The 22985-nt window shown below is 39.9% G+C and overlaps 1 protein-coding gene across 2 annotated transcripts in view; it reads right to left on the bottom strand.

The window, feature by feature from the left end:
* Positions 1-22985, bottom strand: part of top2b (DNA topoisomerase II beta) — a 32498-nt gene that overhangs the window by 8160 nt on the left and 1353 nt on the right. For both annotated transcript variants that reach the window (XM_087835410.1, XM_087835411.1), the window contains exons 2-26: positions 20782-20937; positions 19355-19445; positions 16718-16781; positions 15245-15390; positions 15055-15152; positions 9429-9641; positions 8828-9001; positions 8636-8737; positions 8407-8544; positions 8162-8300; positions 6972-7129; positions 5471-5596; positions 5271-5381; positions 5013-5118; positions 4795-4904; positions 4609-4701; positions 4362-4476; positions 4052-4173; positions 2488-2636; positions 2120-2351; positions 1039-1173; positions 745-945; positions 465-660; positions 285-376; positions 34-189 (exon numbers count right to left, since the gene is read on the bottom strand). In XM_087835410.1, coding sequence (XP_087691536.1) covers positions 34-189; positions 285-376; positions 465-660; positions 745-945; positions 1039-1173; positions 2120-2351; positions 2488-2636; positions 4052-4173; positions 4362-4476; positions 4609-4701; positions 4795-4904; positions 5013-5118; positions 5271-5381; positions 5471-5596; positions 6972-7129; positions 8162-8300; positions 8407-8544; positions 8636-8737; positions 8828-9001; positions 9429-9641; positions 15055-15152; positions 15245-15390; positions 16718-16781; positions 19355-19445; positions 20782-20937 — 3423 coding nt within the window. The remainder of the gene's footprint in view (positions 1-33; positions 190-284; positions 377-464; positions 661-744; positions 946-1038; positions 1174-2119; positions 2352-2487; positions 2637-4051; positions 4174-4361; positions 4477-4608; positions 4702-4794; positions 4905-5012; positions 5119-5270; positions 5382-5470; positions 5597-6971; positions 7130-8161; positions 8301-8406; positions 8545-8635; positions 8738-8827; positions 9002-9428; positions 9642-15054; positions 15153-15244; positions 15391-16717; positions 16782-19354; positions 19446-20781; positions 20938-22985) is intronic.

Raw genomic sequence — 22985 nt, 5'->3', positions numbered from 1 at the left:
TGATGTCGGTCTGTAAAGATATCTGTAGAATACCTTTAGGTCCCTCTGCTTAAGCAGTTCGTCCACCTTCTCTTTGGTCAGGCACCATAGAGGCATGTTGAGGATATAGTTGAAGTTTGGGCCTGATGTGGACCCCGAGTCCACTGAGCTGTCGCTCTCGTTCCCGTCCTTGTAATCCTCTTCTTGAGACTGGCGGATAAAAGCATGAAAAATAAAGAGATTCTCCCTGCAGTGTTTGTGTTCAACCCTGTGATGTGTGAATATTTCTAGAAGCTCTGTGATACCTTCTCCTGAGCCTTGGTCCAGGCAGCAACTGGATCAGACTCAAAGCCTTTCTGCACCAGCATGCGGATGAGTTCACGCTTGGACTTGTTCTCTGGTTGGGTTAAAAACAAACGGTGAGATATATAAAGGAATCGGCACCGTGTGCCACGTGAGTGTTGGAGGATTTTCTGTGTTCCTACCGATTACAATTTTTCCTTCGATTTTCTCGAGTACAAAGCGAGCTTGATTGGATAGTTTGGCGGCTTCGGCGCCCAGGTTGCCCAGTAACCAGTCCTTCCTCAGTTTGCAATAGTGCAGGCGGAGCTCGAAGAACTCCTTCAGGATGTCCTGCACTGAATCGTACCTCTTCAGACAGCCCATGTGGTCAAACAACACCTGAGAATGGAGTAGTTTAAAAAATGAAACAGTTCTAAGACAACAGCTGTGGTTAAAGCAGAGCGAGATGAACCGAATATCTACCATCGAGTTACAGGTGAGACTAGACTGCAGCTTAAAGACTTTGTGAAGGCCAGCTGCCTCGGCTTGGGCCAGCTTCTCCTCAGACATGCGAACCACAAACTTCACTGTAGCATCTGTATGGTATTCCTTGTAATCGTTGATGAGAGCTGGCGTCTTGTCGGTGCCCTGCAGCATGGGCTCCAGCACAGACTCCTTGTACGCCTGCATACGAAACGGTTAAACAGACAGACATAAAAATATATTCCAGATCATCTTTGACTCGTTACACTCTGGAGAAAACAACCTGGACTGTACCTGTGTCCAAGTCCGAACAGGAAGCTCTGTGATCTCAATGGTGTTCTTGTCTATGACCGACACCTCTCCACTGACCAGATACTGGTTCTGACCCAGTTCATGGATGATCCCTTTGAAGTTTTTGTAGCTGGGAAGCTGTGGGTAGAAGGAAATCAGGACGGGGAGGTTAAAGCCTTTATCTACACTTCAAGCAACAAACCACAGCAGTTCAAATCAGAAGCACAGCGTGCTGATGACGACTGTTTGTTCACATCTCTGACTCTGCATCCGTCCTATAATTTGATGCCCTCTCATGGCCCCTGTTGGAAGCTACCAGGCTTTTAGTCATTGGGTCCATCTTTCAGCTACCTGTGAGTCATAATGGATCGCATTTATAGTGCTTTACAATGCCACTATTCATTCACACACTGGTGGAGGCAAGCTACAGTTGTAGCCACAGCTGCCCTGGGGCAGACTGACAGAAGCGAGGCTGCCATATCACGCCATCGGCGCCAGTATGGGGAAGGTAAAGTGTCTGGCCCAAGGACACAACGACCAGGACAGAGAGAGCTGGGGGACCTCCTTGTTACAGATGAGCTTCTCAACCCCCTGAACCACGGTCGCCCTCTACACACAGAATGAACATGTGTGTGTGCCCCGCTGACAACCGTGAAGAAGCTGGGGGGTGTACTCTGTGGCACTTTCTGCACGTGCCTGTGGATCCTGTGATCATGTTTGGGAGGCTGACAGGAAACTAGAAACATCAAGCTGCTTTCGACCTGCCTTCAACCGCTAAAATCAGTTAAGATATTGACGTTTCACTGTGTAGGCAAACAGTTAAGAGGTCGAGCGATTACAGCGTTTACACTATGACTTTTCTACTTGTCCATTTCTTTTACCAAGATTTGTGATATAAAGAAAGTGTGTGGTACAAATCAGCTGGAGCCGTCTCCAGATTCCACGAGGCATTTTAAACTCTGCACATGTGGAAACATGCTTGATATATAGATGATGTGCTAATCTGAACCAGCAGTTTCATCATTAAAATATTCTTTCATCTGTCTCCGTACTTGGCGTGCTTTTATTTTTTCACAATGTTTACCATTGGCAGTGGGTCCTGATGGTTGAGCATCCTGTTTATATTGTTGACGATCTCTCGGGGGTCATAGTTGGGAATCTTGCAGGCCCAGCCTGTCCCGATGCCCTCGGCACCATTCACTAGCACCATTGGAATAATGGGAATGTACCATTCTGGCTCCACCTTCTGGTTATCATCATACAGAAACTTGAGTAGGTTGGAATCCACTGCTGGAAACAACAGCTTGGCGAGAGGACTGTGGGAAATCGGACAACATTTATGAAAATTACGTCGTGGAATCCAAAGATGTTTAGTCTGTGTGAAGGTGTCAGATGAGAAACCTTTTTAGAAAAATACATTTGAATTAGAAGACATGCAGGACTCATTTGTACCTGAGCATGGTGAAGATGTAACGAGGACTGGCTGCATCTTTTCCTCCGTTGATGCGAGTACCGAACTGACCCAGCGGCTGCAGGATGTTCACGTTGTTGCTGCCCACAAAGTTCTGTGCCAGGTTCACTATGGTCATCATGAGAGCTTGCTAGAAGCACGAATGAAAGAAAAACACATGAATTTGGGTAGTCGCAGTGTTGAAGTCTCAGGGTAAATATTTAAAGGTTAAAAAGTTTCAGTTGTTATTAATATGTTTCAGATATTCCCGTGTATCCTTTGTTTGTTTGTAGGTCTTAAAATATATTTCACTATATTGTAGGGATGCAACGATACCAATTTTTTCAAACCGATACGATACCGATACTTGGATCTGAGTACTTGCCGATACAGAGTACAAAAACCGATACTTCTACCACACACACACACACACACACACAAATACAATGAATTGGAAGACAGGTTTTATTTTATTCTCTGCCAATAAAAAATAATATCTTAATAAAAATGACCACAAAAAAATTTCAAGTGAAAAATAAGCACTTCTGTTAAATTATTGCAGAGTCTCCACATTGTAATTTTACAAAATATCACTGAACTATTGGCACTGTCTCGAGCTTTCAGAATAATAAATAAACACTTCTGTTTGGAATAAAATAAACTGTTAAATTGTTGCAGAGTGTCCATACTGTAAACAAACAAACAAAATAACTTAAGTATTTGGCATTGACGAACGAACTCCCCATCTGCCCGTGGATCATCAGTCCACTGTGCCGTTAAACCGAGGACTGACATCACGCACACACTGCTTGTCTTTACCTCTTCAGAAAGTTTTGGCACCATTATCTCCCTGATGTATGGGCGGTTGGGAATTTCATATCGCAGCTCGAGTATGCTGAGAAGACGGTGCAATCCTATGTTTTCCACGACCGGCATTGGCTGGTCATCCAGAGCGATAAAATGAGTCAGAGCCTCTGTTATTTTAACTGCCCGTGGATTTTCTCTTGACATTTTTCATCGCTTTTCCAAAACCTGAGTTAAAGTTGGCTGTTCCACACTGCTGACATTTTGTTTAGCCTAGCTACAGCAGCCTCCAGTTTCTCTTTTTTATCTGGAGCTGCCAGTCTCACTCGTCTAACCCTGTGCCTGTTTAGTGCGGGATGTCCCCCTAGTGGCCAATCTAAAAAACTACAACAGAAATGACAAGCCACCCTCTGATTAATGAAATAAGTTGGTATCGGTTCATGGTATCTGTTAACTTTTACGAGTATGAGTACACACACATTTTACAGTATCGGTATCGGTGCATCCCTACTATATTGTATCTGTGTAATCTGTACAATAAATAAAACATCAAGACTAAAAAAAACATTTCCATTAAAATTCTATTAAGAAGTTTGTTGAAAATGAACACGTTTTAGGACGGGGTCAACATCCTCTCTGTGGTGTTGAAAAAGAGCCGCGAGTATTTTCCCGGGTATCAGTTTATAGTTAGAAGCTCAGAGATGCGTGGACAGAAATGTCACGCTGTGCTGCGTACGATGGTTCATAATGATTTGACTGCACCTCTCCATGATGGTAGGCAGACATCTCTGCTACTGAACCAGCCAGCTGAGCCACCTTCACTTCCCTCTTGTCATTCCTCTTCAAGCAGGTAAACAACACTTTTCTCTGACCCGGCTTCAAACCTAAAAGCAACACAAACACCATCATCAATATTTACAAAGCTGAAATATCCAGGGCTGATTATACCTCGCATACATTTATAAAATACTGACGTTCTGTGTTTGTTGGTATGTTAGGGATGCTTTCACTGTGAGAAAGAAAACTCAGCTAAAAAACCCAAACAGTTAAAAGACGGAGGAAGTGTACAAACCATCAACCAAAGACGGGATCGATCTCTCATTGTCAGAATTGGAGAACAAAATCAGCTCTTTGTTGATGAAATCATTGTAGGAGAGGTGCCGGGCATGAGTTCCATAGAGGTATTGCTGGGTGGTGGGAAGATGAGGGGAGAAAAGAGCAATAACGCATCGATGTTTTCTCCATTTCACCCAAATCAAATATTGCTGAGGTAGCAGGATTCTGTGTAAAGTCCAAATAAAAGCTTCTTCCATACAAACCTCTGGCAGGCCGTGCATCCTTCTCTGACGTCTGTCCTCCATGAAGTTAGTGAGCCACTCCTTCCTGTCGTCCGTCTTCTTCTTACTGAAGGCCTGAATCAAAGTAAGCATATTGAACAGACCCTGAGCACAAACGTATGCTATAATCACTGGCTGTTTGTCCTAGCAGCAGTACCGCGTGCTCACCAGAGTGATGGCAGCGTCGTCCTCAGCACCAGTGTATCTGAATGTGATCCGGTGTTTCTCCATGTCAGCAAAGTATTCCTTTGCTTCTTTGCTTGTACTTGTTCCCAAACCTGCAACAAAAACAGATCTTTTTAGTGCAAATAATGAACAAATTTTCAGACAAAAACGTGTGATTTCAAAAGTCTAAAATAGTTTCTGAAATGATTCAAACACCAAACCTTTGTAGTACTTTATATGCCAGGTTTTATAATTTTCCGTGTGTTTCTTCCACTCGTCAAACTCTGGGATGCTGTAGAAGGCCAGCTCCTGTTTGTTCTTAGTAGCCTGGAAATAAATGATGAGGAGGAATCTTTATCACAATGTGTTGCACGTCGCTCTATTCGCCGCTGTCACAACACGCAAAACAAGACACGTGCGTATTATTCAAGTTTCAGGCTTGATCGGTTAATAAAATGGTAATGGTGTGCCTCCTTTACTTTGACAATGGGTGTGATAAACTCCTCCAAGAAGGTGTGTTTCAGCAGGGAAGGCCAGTTGTGATGGAAGAAGTTGATGAGCAGACCTTTGATGTGGGAGCCGTCTTGATCCTGGTGCACGAGGAGAAGAGTTACTGCTATTTTCTGAGCAGCTGTGAGTCCTACCAGACCTGTGAGTGAGTGTCCGTGAGGCCGCTCACCTGATCCGTCATGATCATGATCCTGCCGTAGCGCAGGGACCTCAGCGACTCTGGGTCGTCGTAACTCTTCTTGTACTGGAGCCCGACGATCTTAATGATGTTGTTAATCTCGGCGTTTTCCATGATCTGTTGACAACATGGATGAAACAGCACCAGTGATCATGAGGTCCACACAGATTTCAGCTCTTAATCTTCACAGTTCAGTAGAAATAAATCAGAACGTGTGAGAAGTTTACAGGTTAATTGTTAACGACTGAATGTCTTCTTTGTTTAACCCTTTAAAGCCAGTCGGAGCGGGCACGCTCTGTTTTGCGTAACTATTTTTAAATCCCGGTAGCTCTGCAACCACGTGAGCTAGCACAATAATTTTTTTTGCATATGAAACCGGAGGAGTTGTACTTACATCTTATGCCATCAGCTTGTCCTCGGTCACGGTTTCCTTCCACATATAGTTTTGCAAAAACTGCATAAAAAGCACTTGCAGCAACAAAAACATAATATTCCAGAAACACGCTTTGCTGATCTGATCAGCTGTTCATAACACTTCCTACGTCCATCAGCGCGAACTATCACATGTCCGCCATGACCTGCCCGAAACCGGAAGTGACGTCATTTTCGCGGAAATGTAGTTTTTTACCATCAGGGCCTCATGAGCCTATACTGGTGTTTTTAAAAGTTATGTTTGACTTTATAACTTTCTGTATCATTTCTGGGATGCTTAGGACTCATATTGCACTGCTGGAAATAGTTTATTTTGATGCATATGCTGCTTTTTTGCAAATTTGCATTATAATATTTATTTTCGTTTTTCCTGCAGTGTATAAAAATTGTTGTATTTCAAAAATAAAACTATGAAGACACTCAAAATAAATTTCCTGTGGTGGGAAACTATTTTGTGCAACTTTTTTGTATTTACAGTTTTGAGGGATAAGCCTCTTAAATTTCTCTAACTAGAAATATATGTTAAAAAAAAGAACGATTTTCAATTTTTTTGTAGTTTATTGCACTTTTTTGCAATTTATGTAATTACTATGCACTTAATGCAGACATATTATTAAAATTTAGGCTGTAATGGTTGTATTGATGTATAGCAACTTGAAATGCTCCCAAAAATGGCTCCACAGCATGTAAACATATAATATAAGCTCTGGCGGACTTGGTTCTATGGTAGGTCTTAAAGGGTTAAACCATCTAAACACTGGTTTACATGGTTGTCTGATTCATCCACGACTATTTGATCCCATTTTTAGGATGGTCTCTGCTCCATCCACAAAGAGATCCTCTCCAAATATTAAAAAAAAGAAACTGTATATATCTGAATATAACTAACAACAATTATTATCGTCACTAAATAAATAAATAAAAACCAAAAACAAAGAAACGATGAACAAATGGACGAAAACACAGAACAGAGTCGATGTCCTGTTATTTTGTTGCATTAATCATTTTCACCTGCTTTTGTTTCCTACAAGTGAAACGTCATTATTGCTCCAGCTCGTACCTGCTTGTGTGTTGCCTCTCGCACATTCAGGATCTTGCCTCTCAGCGGGAATACTCCATAACGATCCCGACCAATGACTCCCAGTCCAGAGACAGCCAGAGACTTTGCAGAGTCCCCCTCAGTGAGGATAAGTGTGCATTCAGAGGAGTGTTTGCCACCTAAGATGGAGATATGAAGAGGATTACTAAGTTAGCTGCAGTGTGCAGCTTCATGTTGACTGTGAAGAGTTCTTCCTGCAGCTATAACAAATGAGTGGCTCCACAGCATAACGTGCAAAAGCACCCGGTCCAGACTAAGAGGAAGCTCAGAGAAACACAAACGTAATTCAGAAGGCTAACGTTTTATATTTATTCCACATCTGACACACTTTTCATTTTGATGATTATGATGCTGTAAACGGGTGTTGATTTCTTTTTCCAGGACTTGGCACCTTTCCACAGCTACCATCACATGGTTTTCAATTCAATTAGTTTTTTTAAATTTAGTTGTTACTGTGTGAACGCAGACTGGGTCTCAATAACACAACAGCAGAGCCACAAGCGATGAACCTCCACGCCACACAGTCGGACATGGCAAATTCTTTTTAACTGAGAATTCGTCTAATAACAGACTAATATTCTTTAAATAGATTTTCATGCATTATTGTACTTCTCTCTGCTTGTAGTCCACCTGAAGTGCATATTCTTAGCAGGTTTACTGCATAGTGTAGAGCAGCGGTCCCCAAACCCCGGGCCTCGGACCGGTACCGGTCCGTGAGTCGTTTGGTATTGGGCAGCGAGAGTTGAGGCTCAGGTGTGAAATGTATAGTTTTCAGGGTTTTTATCGGTTTTCAGTGTTATTTTGTTATCGTTTTATCGTTTACTCGGTTTTCCTGGGTCTTTTCACGTGTGTTATGAATAAATCTTCTTTTTTTCGGTACCGGTACTAGTTTTATTTTGTTGTATTTATCCGCGACACCTTAAAGGCCGGTCCGTGAAAATATTGTCGGGCATAAACCGGTCCGTGGCGCAAAAAAGGTTGGAGACCGCTGGTGTAGAGTGTCAGGAAAACTGTGAAAATGACATCACTATGACCCAATCAGACCCAACAGTACACCAGGCAACTCTCTTCTGTAAGATTTCATTAAGAGGTCGTTGCTTGTGGACATTCCTTATTTTAGACTTGAATAAATAATGAAAGTAGTTACATACCGGCATCATTGGCATCATCTAGCTTCGGGATGCCTTTGATCTTGCTGTGCTTCACAGATGAACACTTTTTATTCAGCTGTGTCTGAGCTTTGAACTTTACCCAGTTGAGTATACTCTCCACAATCCCACAGTTGGTTGCCTGTAGGTGACAAACGTTCTTTCTTTGAAGTCCTGCTACTTTACATGAGAAAAGATTAAGTACAAACAAAGGTGACGGCTTGAAAAGAAGTGAGAAATGTCCTTACAGCCCTGACAAACTTGTCTGACAGAAGGCACTTGGACCCAAAGCTCTTGGTCTGGAGTGTCATGTTCTCCTTTGTCTGGGAGTCAAACGATGGATTCTCAATCAGTGCGTTCACAAACACCCAGATGTGGTTTTTCACCTGAAGTACAAATGACAGAAAGATTAAATGCTTTTCAACATGAAGCTGTGAGTTGAAACCAATGTTTAAATAAGAACCCCAGTGACGTCACCTGGAAGGGTTTGACTGACACTCCTGCCTTGTTCTTCTTTTTCACTACCTCAATAAGTTTGGCTACGATCTGGTCCACCACATAGTCAATGTGCCTGCCACCCTAAAACGTACAAGGGTCAGCGTTAAAAGAACTTTCTTTACTTCCGACTGCCATTTACACTTCTGCAACTTACGACTCATATCCAGATACCTTTGTGGTGGCGATGCTGTTAACAAAGCTGATTTGTTGGAATCCTTTCTCGCTCATGGTGAGGCAAACCTCCCAGCGATCGTTCACCGTTTCATGCACCACCTTCAGGGCCACGCCTGTCTCATCCAGTTTGTCCTTCACGTACAGGTCCACATAGCTGCGGAACCCGTTAACCTGAAAGAGAGAAGGGTTATTGAACATATGATGTGATATTCAACATGGCAATTAAGTTCTCTTTATTTTTGCTTCAAGCAAACTTTGGTAGAAGTAGCCATGACACAAGAACCACGTACTGGGGAGGCTATAAAGTTCGTTTACTCCAAACATAACACTTCTCATTTAAGCAATCCAAACTGGCGTGATGTGAAGATCAGAGTCTGATACATCCGTGTTCTTTAAATGTAAACATTCACACCCATTATCATCCCATTAACTCAAACCACATACTAATTTCACCTTCAGTGCTCAGCAAACGGTACAGTTTTTGCTATATTTATGCAAACATATACAGTGACAAGTCTTTACACACGAACACAAATAAATGACTACTTTATGGTTAGCTAGTGTGGCACGATAAGGGAAGACACAGAATGAGACTTACAGGTAATTTTTTGCCGTTCAGAGACACTTTAACTCCCTTGCAGGAGCCAGCTACATCATATGCTCTGCGGGTAAGAAGTGCTACAATATCTTTGTCCAGTTTCTCCATCTTAAACTTGGACAGGTCCGGCTGGAATGTCACAGAGGTGAAGTCATCTCCATCAAAAAACTTAATCTTGGGCTCGGAGGATTTGGTCATGTTGTTCTGCCACGTCTGAGGAGGAAATGATAACATACACATAGCTGGTATTTAGACATGGTCATGTGCAGGAGTCTTAAACCTGGACCCCCTTTGCTGTATTGAGTGAACCTGAAAGTCTTAATGTGAAAACATTTGGTGTCTTAATGACTGTGCTTGTAAAACCCAGACAAGTGGACTTCTTTATGTTTGTAAAGATGTTTCACCTCTCACCCATTGTGACCACTTGTCACAATCATGTGAAAACAGCTGTGATTTCAGTGGGCAAGATTTCAGATATTAGTCTGTAAACAAGGAAGACTGTGACCTTGTGGCAAAAAGAACCAAAGCACATATAAATTTTCTAGCATAGATAGATAGATAGATAGACAGACAGACAGATAGTAGTGCTACTGAAATGAAATTCTCACTAGACATCTGTAACGACACATCCACTCCACACGTGTGACCACAGATGTCCTTAAATTAAGTTGTAATAATGAGAAACGAAACACAGAAAAGGGTGTTGAACACATGAAGAAAGGGAGGTGTAAAAAGGCATGGACTGTCATGACACCAGCAGAAATCTGTCACTAATTAGACAGCAGTCCTGCAAATTAATATCAGCTGGTTCAGTCCCAACTGATGGCCAATAAAAACATTTCTCATTACCAACATGTAACACCAGAAACATCTCATGATGGGTGAAATTAAGACCTTCACAACCTTATTGTTGCAAAACCTGCTCATGGCATTGGTTACAGAAGAGTTTTTAAACTACTGAAAGTTTCAGGGAGCACTGTTGGGGCCATAATCTGGAAGTGGAAAGATCCTCATTTCACCATAAACTGTCCACAGCCAGGTGCTCCCCACAAGGTTTCAGACAGAGGAACATAAAGAATTATCAGAAGAGTTGTCCAAGAGCTGAGGAGCACCTGTGGAGAGCTACAGGAAGAGCTGGGAGTCAGCAGATACAATCGTTTCCAGTGACGAGGCCAACTGAAACTTTCTGAAGACGGGGTTTACTATTCAAAGCTTTTTAATACGGCCCTCTTTGGTGGCATCTGGTGGCCAAAAACATGAAGAACAAGTTGAACTTTCATTGTGAAATAGTGAATAGTGTTATTTCAGATTGATTAATGATTTTGATAAATAAACGTCCACCTCACAGTTCGTTCTCCCTTTGCTTCTGATGTTTGTAAACATAATATGTGCTTTTATCTTTACACCTTTAGTGTATTTCTAATCTATCTTAGCTCAATTTTATTTCCACAAATGCAAATATACTAGCCAAAAGCCTCATTTTAAACACTATTATATTGATACTGTATCTTACATAAAATTGATTATTGGACCACTTAATAAAAAGGCTATAAAAACAATTACTATTTGTACTAATTATAAATTATTTGAATGTAACTTTTTATATTAAACCCCTGACATATGTTAATCATGTTCCAGTTTTGGCACCTGAGCTGGAAAGAGAACTGACTCAGTGCTTCTGAACCACTGTGAATAGTACCTTCAGAAATATATAGGTTTAGAAAATTGGGGGGTGTTCAGCACTTGCAGCTTTGATGGAAAAATACTGACAGCCGCCAATATTACCTCTCAGGCTCCTAACTATGGAACGCCAGGACTGCCATAATGAATTAATTAAATACACCATTAAATAATTAATTAAATGTGGCAATAATTAATTAAAATGGGAAATAATTAATTAAATAAATAGTTATAACACATGTAATTAATTATTTATTGACACATTTAATTAATTATTTATGTATTTCACATTTTAATTAATTATTGACACATTTAATTAATTATTTAATGATATATTTATTTATTTCATTTTGGCAGTCCTGGCGCCTGGCTCTCATCATGAAATAATTTTATCTGTCAACCTCACCCATCAAACTCAGGGGGCGGGGTTAACGCTGATCGACTCAAAACCATTGCTTTGGCCTGGTGGCCATTGTTTTAAGCACACAACAACCAGCATGTGGAAACTAACAGAACTGAACTTTGAAAAACCCTGTTTGTGTGTCACCAAATACAGTTTTAATATTTTTTTAGCCGAGAATGTAGCGGTTTAATCTTCATGTGTCTGGTCGGTTTCTCAAGATAGAGCCTCTTTGCAAAAGTGCTTCGATGATTTCGGAGATGTCTGCCCAGTCTCACGGCAAAGCGTGGATAGACCCGCTCGCCTCGCGAGCAATCGAGCTGTTATTACCACCGACAAGGCTCAGGCCCCGGTACACAGCTGTAATAACCCCCGCTGACACGGACTTATTTTACTGAGGTTATATTTATCGGGGTTTTATTTCCTGATGTTCTTATGTGTCCTACGTGTTTCAGTCGCCAATTCTGAATTATAACTAACATTAAAAACATGTTTAAGGAGGAGAGAGAGCAAATCAATTCGATTAACAGCTGATCTTTGGGTTTTTGTTCAGTAATCAGCGTGACCTGATAAACGCATAAAAGAGATAACGTTGGTGTTTCCTCATGTAGTAACTGCTTTAACTGTACAAAGGTTGTTCGAAACTATGACACACACAGACTTCATGATGTTCGCTAATATTTTTATTGTGAATATTAATCATGAGGGTAAACGGACCTGTACACCACAGAGCGAGGTCAGCATATCCACGATATCTTCAGCTCTCTGAGGTAACACAGAGTTTCCCAGCTGACTAATCTAACTGTCATCTACGAATAATTCACTGGTCATATCAATATGATTTTACAGAAAATCATCCTTAGTACTGCCAGCTATTCCAGAGACGTGAACATCTACAGCATAAAGAACACAAAAATATAGCAGTCTAACAACACTGTAACAGAGATGAACCGTCAGTTTGTCGCAGATCAAAGTGGAATGGAAGCGATTGGTTGAACAGGTGTTCGTGATCTGTGTTTTCTGCATTTTCATCAGCGTCAGAGACTCAGCAGTTATAACAGTTATACATTTAATAAATTACCAAATGAACGCAAGAAACGAGCAAACCTGTTCCGACAATTTGAGTTTGTGTTCCCTCAGCTTCAGACTCGCTGCTGTTTAAATGTTTGAGAGGAAGATTAGATATAAAGCAAACGTCAAACATAGACTCAGTCTGCGTTCACATTTGATATGAGGCCAGGACGGATAATGGCTGTGTCCTGTTTTAAGATCATACATGTAAAATTGTTGTCTGACCTCCGTCGATCCAGCCGCTCAGAGTTAACTGAAGTTAACCTGGATAAATTATAGTTAAGGAGTATCACAGATGACCACGTGAGCTGTGTGACTGTTCACCACTACACTGAAATCAGTAGCTATTACTGAAATACATGTGCTATTTCATAAACTATGATATAAATAGGGAGGTCCTACTAACATGTTTAGTTTTAAAGGACACCTTCCTGCCTTATTAGCAGTATTAGTTTTCTTCTAACATCCAGAAGTCTGCACCATGTGTTTCATAGTTTGTAACAAACCTTTGACAGTTAAACATAACATGACCGAAAAAGCAAAAAAATAAATAAATGAATAAAAAGAGAGAGAGAGAGAGAGAAAAAAAAATCACACAAATTATATGTTAACCTCATTTATTTTTAGTTAAGTAAACTCTAAAAATTCTAACAGATCGCTGGTGCTTAGAATAACTATTAAAAAACAGATGATATAATATTTCTGTCCAGGTTGCAGTCTGCATTATGAACATGTAGTTGAAAACTCTGCTCCTCTCGGTGGAAATGCGCCTTCTCTTTCCTCTTTGTATAAAAACATTTTAAAAGTCAGTTTACTCTCAAGCTTCACTGTTAAATCCAAAACACACCAGATAAATGGTTCAGTCTAACACATGTGCCAGTGAACCATTAAACGTCTGTAAAACTGTGCAGTTCTGAAACGTAACTTTAACCTCAGCTAAACCGATTTGCTCAGTTGTAAATAAAACAGCGAAGTAAACGTGACCCGACAGACAAAACCTGAGTGAATTAAGTCCAGCGTTTAACCACTGAGAGCTAAAACTCAGGTGAGGTTTCAAAGCTGTGCCGGTGATTGGACATCAGCCGCTGATGAAGTGGGTTCGCCTATAAAGTGCTCTGTTGGGAAACAAGCTCCAGCAGCTCTGCGCTCGGGAAAAACTATATTTACTTATCTTGTGCAGAAAAATGTGCTGACGTTGCGTAATATCGAGCACCGGCTGCCCAGTTAAACTGTGACTATCACCAGGTAACGTGGGCGTGTTTCTTGCAGGTGCAAGGTGTTAAACAGCTGACAGGTGAGGAGGAGGATGCATGCAGGTAAACTGAGGGTCTGTTGAGCTGATCGCTGGTTTCGTGAGAAAAATGTCAGTTCGTTCTTTATGTTACAGAAGCACAGAGACACAAGAGCAGGTGGAAAGAGACGATCGTTCGGTGAAAATGAGAATCTGCGAATGCAACACGTGGAACACGGAGAGTGGAATATGTAAACAAACCGGTTAACGTAACCCCCTCGGTGCACTCTGCATGCTGACTGTTAGCAGAGCTACTGAAATCTCTGAAAACATCTGAGCACAAACATGTTCTATGTTGACAACCTGACCCGACATGTGAAGATTACAGCGCGACATTCGCGGCTAAAACACTGTTAAAAGTGTAGTTGGTGACAGAAAAACGGGCTATTTTAAAACTACACCACCAACATTGCCGCCTGTGATTTGAAATGCATTCTGGGATACCTGGCTGCCCCAAGTCTACACAAGCAATCGATTTTCTAGGATCGACCTGTTTTGACTTACTTTGCACGGCAACCAATCAAATGTCAGAGAAGCTGCATGGGCAGCGTTAACCCCGCCCCCTAAATTTGATGGGTGAGGTTGACAGATAAACTTATTTCATGGTGAGAGCCAGGCGCCAGGACTGCCAAAATGAAATAAATAAATATATCATTAAATAATTAATTAAATGTGTCAATAATTAATTAAAATGTGAAATACATAAATAATTAATTAAATGTGTCAATAATTAATTAAATGTGTCAATAATTAATTAAAATGTGAAATACATAAATAAATAATTAAATGTGTCAATAATTAATTAATTACATGTGTTATAACTATTTATTTAATTAATTAATTCCACTTTTAATTAATTATTGCCACATTTAATTAATTATTTAATGGTGTATTTAATTAATTCATTATGGCAGTCCTGGCGTTCCATAACTAACAGATACAAATGTGGTGTCAAAGTCTAAATTATTGAATTCTTTTGATTTTCAGAAAAGTTGAGGTGTTAAAAATAAATAAATAAATCAGAAATCTGCAAAACCAACTCGTGAAGTTTTTCCAAAAGAATGAGAAATGATAATGTAATGAAACATGGAACAGGGTTACTATGAAACCCAGAAACCGGATATACATTAGTAATATGTATATGTGGTAATAAAGCATGAAAGGCACTGCTGTAGTTATCTCACCTGTTTGAAACTGTGTCTGTACTCCTTACATGCTGTTTCCACTGTGAACTTGGTGCTAAAGATATTGCAGAGTTTAGCACCATAGCCATTCCTTCCACCTGAAACCAATCAAACAGTCAGCGACGCTGCTTTCAGTAACTTTTCTGCATTCACAATAACAACTGAGTGATGTCAGACTGTCTGCATTCACCTGTGACCTTCTTTTCCTCGTCGTCATAGTTGCTGGAGGTGAGCAGGTGGCCAAAAATGAGAGCTGGGACGTACATCTTCTCGTCTTTATGCTCCACCACAGGTATCCCTTTACCATTGTTCCAAATGGAAATGGTGTTGGATTCACTAAAAAAGTTTAAATACAGGATGAATGTGGACACAGGGTTGACCTCATCATCAGGGAAATGTATTACACTGTACGTCATAACCCTGTGGTATTTCCTTCTTGTAATAAGGGCTGCAAAAATATTGTTTCAACATTGACACTAAAGGAGTGTGAATTAGGGCTGGGCTATATCATACCGTTCACGGTAATACCGGTGTCATTTTGGGCAACGATAGGAAAATGACATATCACGATAGAATATGGGTGAAAGACACATGCACAGTGCCTTTGTTTTCATACGCACATGGCGGCGACGCAGAATGAGAAGAGCGAAAGTGGATCGTCAAATGAAACAGATGAACCTGAACTGGTTTGTAAAAATGCTGCAACTTCAGTGGTGTGGAACTGGTTTAGCTTTCGTCCGTCAGATACACAACAAAGCACTATTTTTGGTAGAGCATGCTAGCGGGCCGTCGTTATTACCGTGTTGTTTGGAGAATACGGCGCACTTAAAATCAATCCTTTGATTTTTCTGAAAGTCGACAGAGCCCCTTATAATCCCGTGTGCCTTATGTATGAACTCTGGTTGTGTTTACTGACCTCGAAACGATTTTATGTGCACGGCGCTCGAAAATCTGTCAGATGTTTCAGTACGACTTTGCTAAGCTACGAAGCTGCACCGCTTGATGGATTGTCGGAGCATTACGGCATCGTAGGCGGAGCCTCGCGGAGTGATACGTACTGTGCTTCAACATAATGTTACCGTATTGTGTGTGTTTAACCTCTTTTTAAGTGTTGTGGATATTATACATGGTTATGCTGAGGATATGTCGGCCAATTTCCACTGGAAATGCCTTTTGGTTAAACTGTCAGCAAAGAATTTGCATTTGCACTGTTACATGTTTATATAACTTTAATGCACATAAAAAAACAGCTGCTTGTTTAAGTGAAAATACATTGATGGGTTTTTTTCACTAATAAAGTTGTGGAGTTGTAAAGTATTTTGTCTCGTGTCAATTATATCGTCAGTTATATCGTTATCGCAAATTTTCAAATGTATATCATGATAAATATTTTTGGTCATTTCGCCCTGCTCTAGTGTGAAAGTGAAATGTATTATTCCACACTTACATGTAACCTTTCCAGAGTGGTTTTATACAAAAAAAACATTTTCAGCTTCCCCAGTTTGACAAAGTGACCCATAACCAGTTCCTCTGCCTCGGATATAAATTTTAGGAGGACACAGGAGGCAGCTTGTTTAAACCGGCTCAAAGAACAACACATGCTTCATAAGATCAGCTGCATTATTTTTAATGTAATGAGGTAAATATAAAATGATGTACTCACGGGTCAATGGTGATCTTGATGGCAGTCATGTTCTTGTCCCTTTGTTTGTTGTCAGCTGCATTGACTGTCAACGAGTAAAACATCAAAACACAAAGTTGAAAGAACAAAAGTATCCCAGCAGCCGTCCATTACCACGGCTTATGATCTGTAGTTTATTTTATTTCTGCAAGATTTACGCTTGTGTTTAGGATTTATCTCAAAAACCTATTTTGGGATGATTTTTAGTAATCGGTCATGGTCATGGTGCGAGACCTCACACCGAGCACATCTACTGCGGGTGTGGTGCCTGCTATCGACCCGGAGTTAGCAACATCCCCCAAAAACCCGAAGAGGAGAGTCCTGGCCCCTAGCCCTGCCAGTGTAGCAGAAATGATGAGGATGATGATGCAGCAGCAGCCGTTCTTCTCTGCGTGAGTAGCTTAATGTTGTTCGTGTGTAATTTACGCTGAGTAGGCTAACCACGTTATTACATTAATGCATGTAAGGTGAACTAGCAAACATCATCATAGCTACATGCAGCTGTCTTCTTGTTTGATAGAGTGATGCCATATATGCCCTACAGCTGCAGAAAAGACTAACATTGTTATCTTTTTACAAAAAAACAGCCAAACATGAGGTTTTTGGACAAAGTTTTCCATTGTTTAAGCACCGGTTCCAACCAAAGGAGGTATGTTGTATCAACAGAAAAGGCTAACTTGGTTATCATTTTGCAGAACAAAAGAGACCGCTAAAAATAAAAACATGAGAGGTTTTTGAACAAAGTGTGTGTTCTCCATTCTTTAAGCACTGGTTCGAGCTCTGTTTAAGCACCGGCACTGTTTCAAAAGTACCGGTTTAGCACCGGTATCGGATAAAAACTAAACGATACCCATCCCTACCTGGGAATGAACACTTGTTTATATATATTTTAATTGTGCCAAGTGGTCATATCTGCATAAGACTTTCAAATCCATGAATAATATAAAATACCACGACTCCTTTCAATGTAAATCCCCCTGCTGGGCTATAAACGAGTAGTGGTTTGCTCACCCTGATGGAACGAACAGCTCTAAACAACCAGCTAACTAACTACTGTTGTCAAACAATATCATACGAACCCAAAGATCACAATAAACAGCACAGTCACATTGTTACTGAGCCACCGCTAAGACAAACACGTTTGCTAATAAAATGTCTATTTTACTAATTTAAAAAAAATAAGGCCATGGCTGCATGTACACACAGCGTACAGCAACAACACACATTGTGAGCAACGATCAGCAGAAATAACAGCAAAATGATAGAGAATTTGATGCCTTGTTATAACCGTACATTGGTCATCAAATAAGGATCGTTGCCATTTTGTGCTTGCTCTATAACGTAGGTGTCAAACTCTGGCCCGTGGGCCAAATTTGGCCCGCAGCCTAATTACATTTGGCCCGCGAAGCCATACCAAATTACTATCAGAGCTGGCCTACTGGTATTATACAGCTAATATATATATTGTTTAGTATTAAGCTTTGCTTGTTCCATATTCAGTTTTTCAGCAAAACTTATTTGAGTCCATAAGAAAAGATTCATTCTTATATCAGGAGGAAGATTTTTTTTTCCAATAAATATTAATGTTAGCCCGCGACCTTGTTCCAGTTTTGAATTTTGGCCCACTGTGTATTTGAGTTTGACACCCCTGCTCTATAATGTGTCAAGAAGTACCAAAAATAGTGCTCAATTTTATATCTTCAGATATTTTACTGCGTGTGAGTATAACTCACTGTGCAGCAGAACATTTTTAGAACTTGTTTGTATTATGAACTTTTGTAACATCAATCATTTCATCACTACACTAAACTGAAAAATAACATATATCATATTTGGATGAAATTACAAATAAATGAATCTGCACCTCGTTTGGTCTACAAACCATTTTGCTGAAAGTGCTTCTTTAGAAATATAAATGTTTCAGATCTTTGCCTGCGATATAATTACACAGTCGTGGCATTAATATCCAGACAATGGAGCAGTGTCATTATTCAAATACAAACACGCAGGCCAAGAGGGCCAAGTATGCAGGAAAACCACCAACAACAACCCCCCCAGTGTTTGGGTGGCATCATCTCAAAGCTCACACACTGCTGCACTCTGCACACAGTATTACTCTACATTTGTCTGAGAGGCTAATATATAACATGCAGCCTGCTTTATTAAGCCAGTGTATGCTAACTGACCATGACTCCAAATAAAGTTAAGGCCGCAGCTATGACTGCGTGCTGCCTCAAACACATTTGACTTTGAATAGGTCATAAATAGAAATACTGTACACATCAAGTCCAGTGCTAACGGTGCTAACAGAACCGTGCTAACAACAGCCTGACTCAGTGAATAATACCAACATTACAATGATAATGCCTCATATAGTGTGTAAAAGACAAATGTTGAAATGTTTCACACATATTTGGGATTTACTTGTGTTTTCTTAAACTGAACAACAGATCTGTGATGTGCCCAGATGACGACGGCCCAGCTGCACACACATCTTTAAACTAAATAATCCAAATTTCTAGTCACACATTAACAAGTTTTCTTAAACATTTTGAATCTTTAATCGAGGGGGAGAAACATTTTTCCACACTTATTAGAGAAAAGTCTGGAATCACTTACCAAGAATTTCATCAAAGATTTTGTAGAGTCCAGGAACATAGGTGATTTCTCTCTGGTTCATTCCGATCTCTTCATCAAAAACCCACATTTGCTGGAAGAGTTGCAAAAAACAAAACACATTAAAAATAACGACAATAATCAAATTCTTCTGATATCACTAGACTGTAGGGGTGGGGGAAAAACTAGATACTGTGTAGTATCGTGATGTTTTGTTTGCTAATAATGTATGGATACAGGGACAGCAGAAATCGATATTTTGTTACAAAAAAGGTTTTTGTGCTCTGACTTCAGAGCATGTTGATCCTTTTTCTGAGCAAGAATCCTGACATTCCTTCACTGTCCAAATGTGACAGTTTACTTATTTTAATTTAAGACATGTTTTATTTTAATTAAGTTTAAAACTTTTTTATTTAATGTAAAATTATATTTTGTTTTAATTTACTTTCAAATTCTTCAGTTGCTGAAGGGGCTGCATAGTTTTCATAAACTGCATAGTTCAGAATAGCTATAATTGTACCAGATGGTTGATTCAGTTAAGTTGGACTAGACTGTAATACAAACCGTTCAGTTTGTCAACAATCAAACTGAAATGAGAGAAAGACTGAGTGTGAGACTTTGATATTAGAGAAAATGAATATTGATAAAGTTTACCTTTATGTACAGAATCTGAATATCGCAAAATATTTTTAAAAATTGCAATAATATCGTATCGTGCGTTAAGTATGGTGATAATATCGTATCGTGGGATGTATGGTGATTCCCACCTCTACTAGACTGAAGTAGTAAGTTTAAGGAATGTTGAGGTTATATTCATCAGAACAGTCTCAGGAAGTAACAGAAGGTTTCTGAATTAAAATTCGGCCGTTAAAACAGGTTTTCAATTATAGATTCAGTTACTGATTATTCCTTTAATTAAAATGTGAGTGGTTTAAACTACAGCTATACTGGTGGACAGACGTTTGTATGTATTATTTCACTGGGCACCAGAGTGTCTTGGAAGATGCTGAGAGAGGACTTGTGTTAACTTGTCAATTAACTCTTCTGAACTGGGCAAACATTTGGTACATAATCTGCAAAAGACAGATCATTTGTCACACATTTCCTAAATGACACAGCCAAAGGACAAGGGGCTCTGTACTACACACAACAGTAAAGATGGGAGACAGTTCAAAACCAAAGGACTTTTACTGTGAGCAGGGTTTAGGCAGCTCACAGTAAACCATTAATGTGCTACTCTAGCCAAACAGGTTTTCACCTGGAGACAGAATCATTTTAGCAGATAATTTTAAGAAAAAAATTAAAATAAAGATCGTTATTCTATAAACTTGTGACACAAAAATAAGCTTGAAGCCCTCTTTGTAAAATGCCAGTGAAGTTGTACTGCATGTAGTTCTGTAGCCAGCAGGAGGCAGTCTCCTGGGACCCACCTGGGTGATTGGCTCAACAGAACCAATGTACGTGTCTGGACGGAGGAGGATGTGCTCTAGCTGGGTCTTCTTCTGGTACACTCGCTCCACAGATAACTTGGATCCTTTCTTGGCCCCTTCCATTTTTCCAGCATCCCCTCTGCCGTTCGCAGCCTCCTGTTAGACAGAATGGTTTGGTTGTGAGTTCATTTACTGCTGTATGAGACACCCAGGATATACACAGAACTGAACTTCATTGTTACTGGAGGGCAGGGGTCTAATCCACCATCTTTATTCCAAACGACATGTTTTATTTTTAGTTTGAAAGTTGTGAAAAATACCAGCTTTAAGTTTTACTGAACATACATTACTGTCGAAACGTCTTGAGTCACATTTCATCTCTTTATGTTTTACTAGCAGATGGAAAATAGGTGCAGCAAAAGTGCTGAAACATCTGGAAACATAGATGGGATAGGACAGCGTAATCAGGCAATTCTACTTTTTGTTTATTCTAAGAAGTTAGAAATATTTGGCATGAACTCCTTTATCCTTCAACACAGCCTTAAGTCTCTTAAGTTTTCTTTTAATTTCTTGAAGCACTCCCCAGTAACTCTCCAGGGTTCTTGAAGGACATCACAAACCTCTCCTTTGGGATCAATGCGCTCTTCGTAGGTAAATACCAACACAAGCAGGCACAATAAAAAGCATCAGCACGTAAAAAGAGAGCGACTTCAACAGCCTCCAGCAAAGCGCGACGCTTTTCAAAATATGCAAGAAAATCGTTCTCTGTGATCGAGGAACCAACAGACATGTTCCACCCCCGGAGCCAAAAACACATCTTTGACTACAACCAGGCTATAAAAGAGGAGATATTAGCAGCTGCTGACGTGTGACTCAAATGTAAACAAATGACTCTGCCTAGTATTGGTGTGTAATCGCTAGCTGCACTGCGTATGACAAGATAAGTAAGTAGTGGATGGAAATTACTGATGCAGTTATATAGTGGAAAAAGCAGCTTTAAGCTGCTGGTTAAAAAGCTCCAACCTTGACATGAGCTTCAGGGTGGCTGTAGCTCACGAAGTAGAGCAGGTCGTCTGCTTATTGAAAGGTTGGTGGTTCGATTCCTGGCTGTTCCAGTATGCACGCCAAATATCCTCAGGCAAGTTACTAACCCAAGTTGCTCTGTGATGCATCCATGGGAGAATGTAAGTTAGATAGAAAGCAGTTATAGTAGAAATAGTTGTGAACGAGGCGAGTTGTGTAAAGTGCTTTTTATTATGTGACGATTTCATGCAGATTCCTGATGATTTATGAAGTTATTTCAGTTACTGTTAAAGTGTTAAATTGTTATTTTGTACTCTCACTTAAACATTTCTGGGGAAAACGATACTCAAACTACCTAATTTGTGCTTATATTTGAATTATGCTTCATCAGTTCTAGTGCTCTATAATTTCGCTCATCGCCACACACTTGTGTTTCTTTTTGCAAACATCAATAAAACAACTTTGGTATATTTTTCCATAGCATCAGCAAAATTATTTCTAATTTTCTTGAAATAATATGATATAATCTTAACCTCTACTTAACAACCACCATTGCACTGACAGCATTTCTGACGAGGCTTCCAGAAACCTTTCTTTTCTCCACCAATTCACTAAACTTTTTAAGCTCACCCTGCACTGGTATTGTACATACTATTGTATGTACTAAAATGTTTTGTTAAAATCTCGTCGCTAAACACCTTGTTGGTGCAAGCACACTAAGAACAGATGATGTGCTTTAGTGACAGATAAAAATGAAAATAACAATTAGCCAAGTTTTAATTGTAAGTTGTCTGTTACAACTTTTTCATAGTAGTGGTGAATTAATGAGAATAAACAACAAAAGGACAAAAGTTTAATTTCTGTCTGCAGTTCATAATCACATGTTTTGGTCATGAAGTGATAAATATAACTATGCTCATAGTATTATATACGCTTTAATATATATTAATTGATGATATTCTAATAAATATATGCTCATACACTAACAAGCAGGAAACCCCAACAACAAGGGGGTGGGGGTTGATCTCAGAAAAAAAAATATTCACCTTATTTTAAAAAATTAATAAATTCAACAGGCTTAAACAACAGATGATAACCGGTCACTTTGATAAATGCTAAGATTCAAGTTCAGCCTATTAGTAAAATATACTCATACAGGAAGTCTAATGGTACAGAATGTA

This window comes from Neolamprologus brichardi, chromosome 22 (genome assembly GCF_056152115.1).
Source record: "Neolamprologus brichardi isolate AB-2024 chromosome 22, ASM5615211v1, whole genome shotgun sequence".
NCBI classification, from domain to species: Eukaryota; Metazoa; Chordata; class Actinopteri; order Cichliformes; family Cichlidae; genus Neolamprologus; species Neolamprologus brichardi.
The sequence above is the reverse complement of the archived record's forward strand: the minus strand, read 5'-3'. Positions and strand labels throughout refer to the sequence as shown.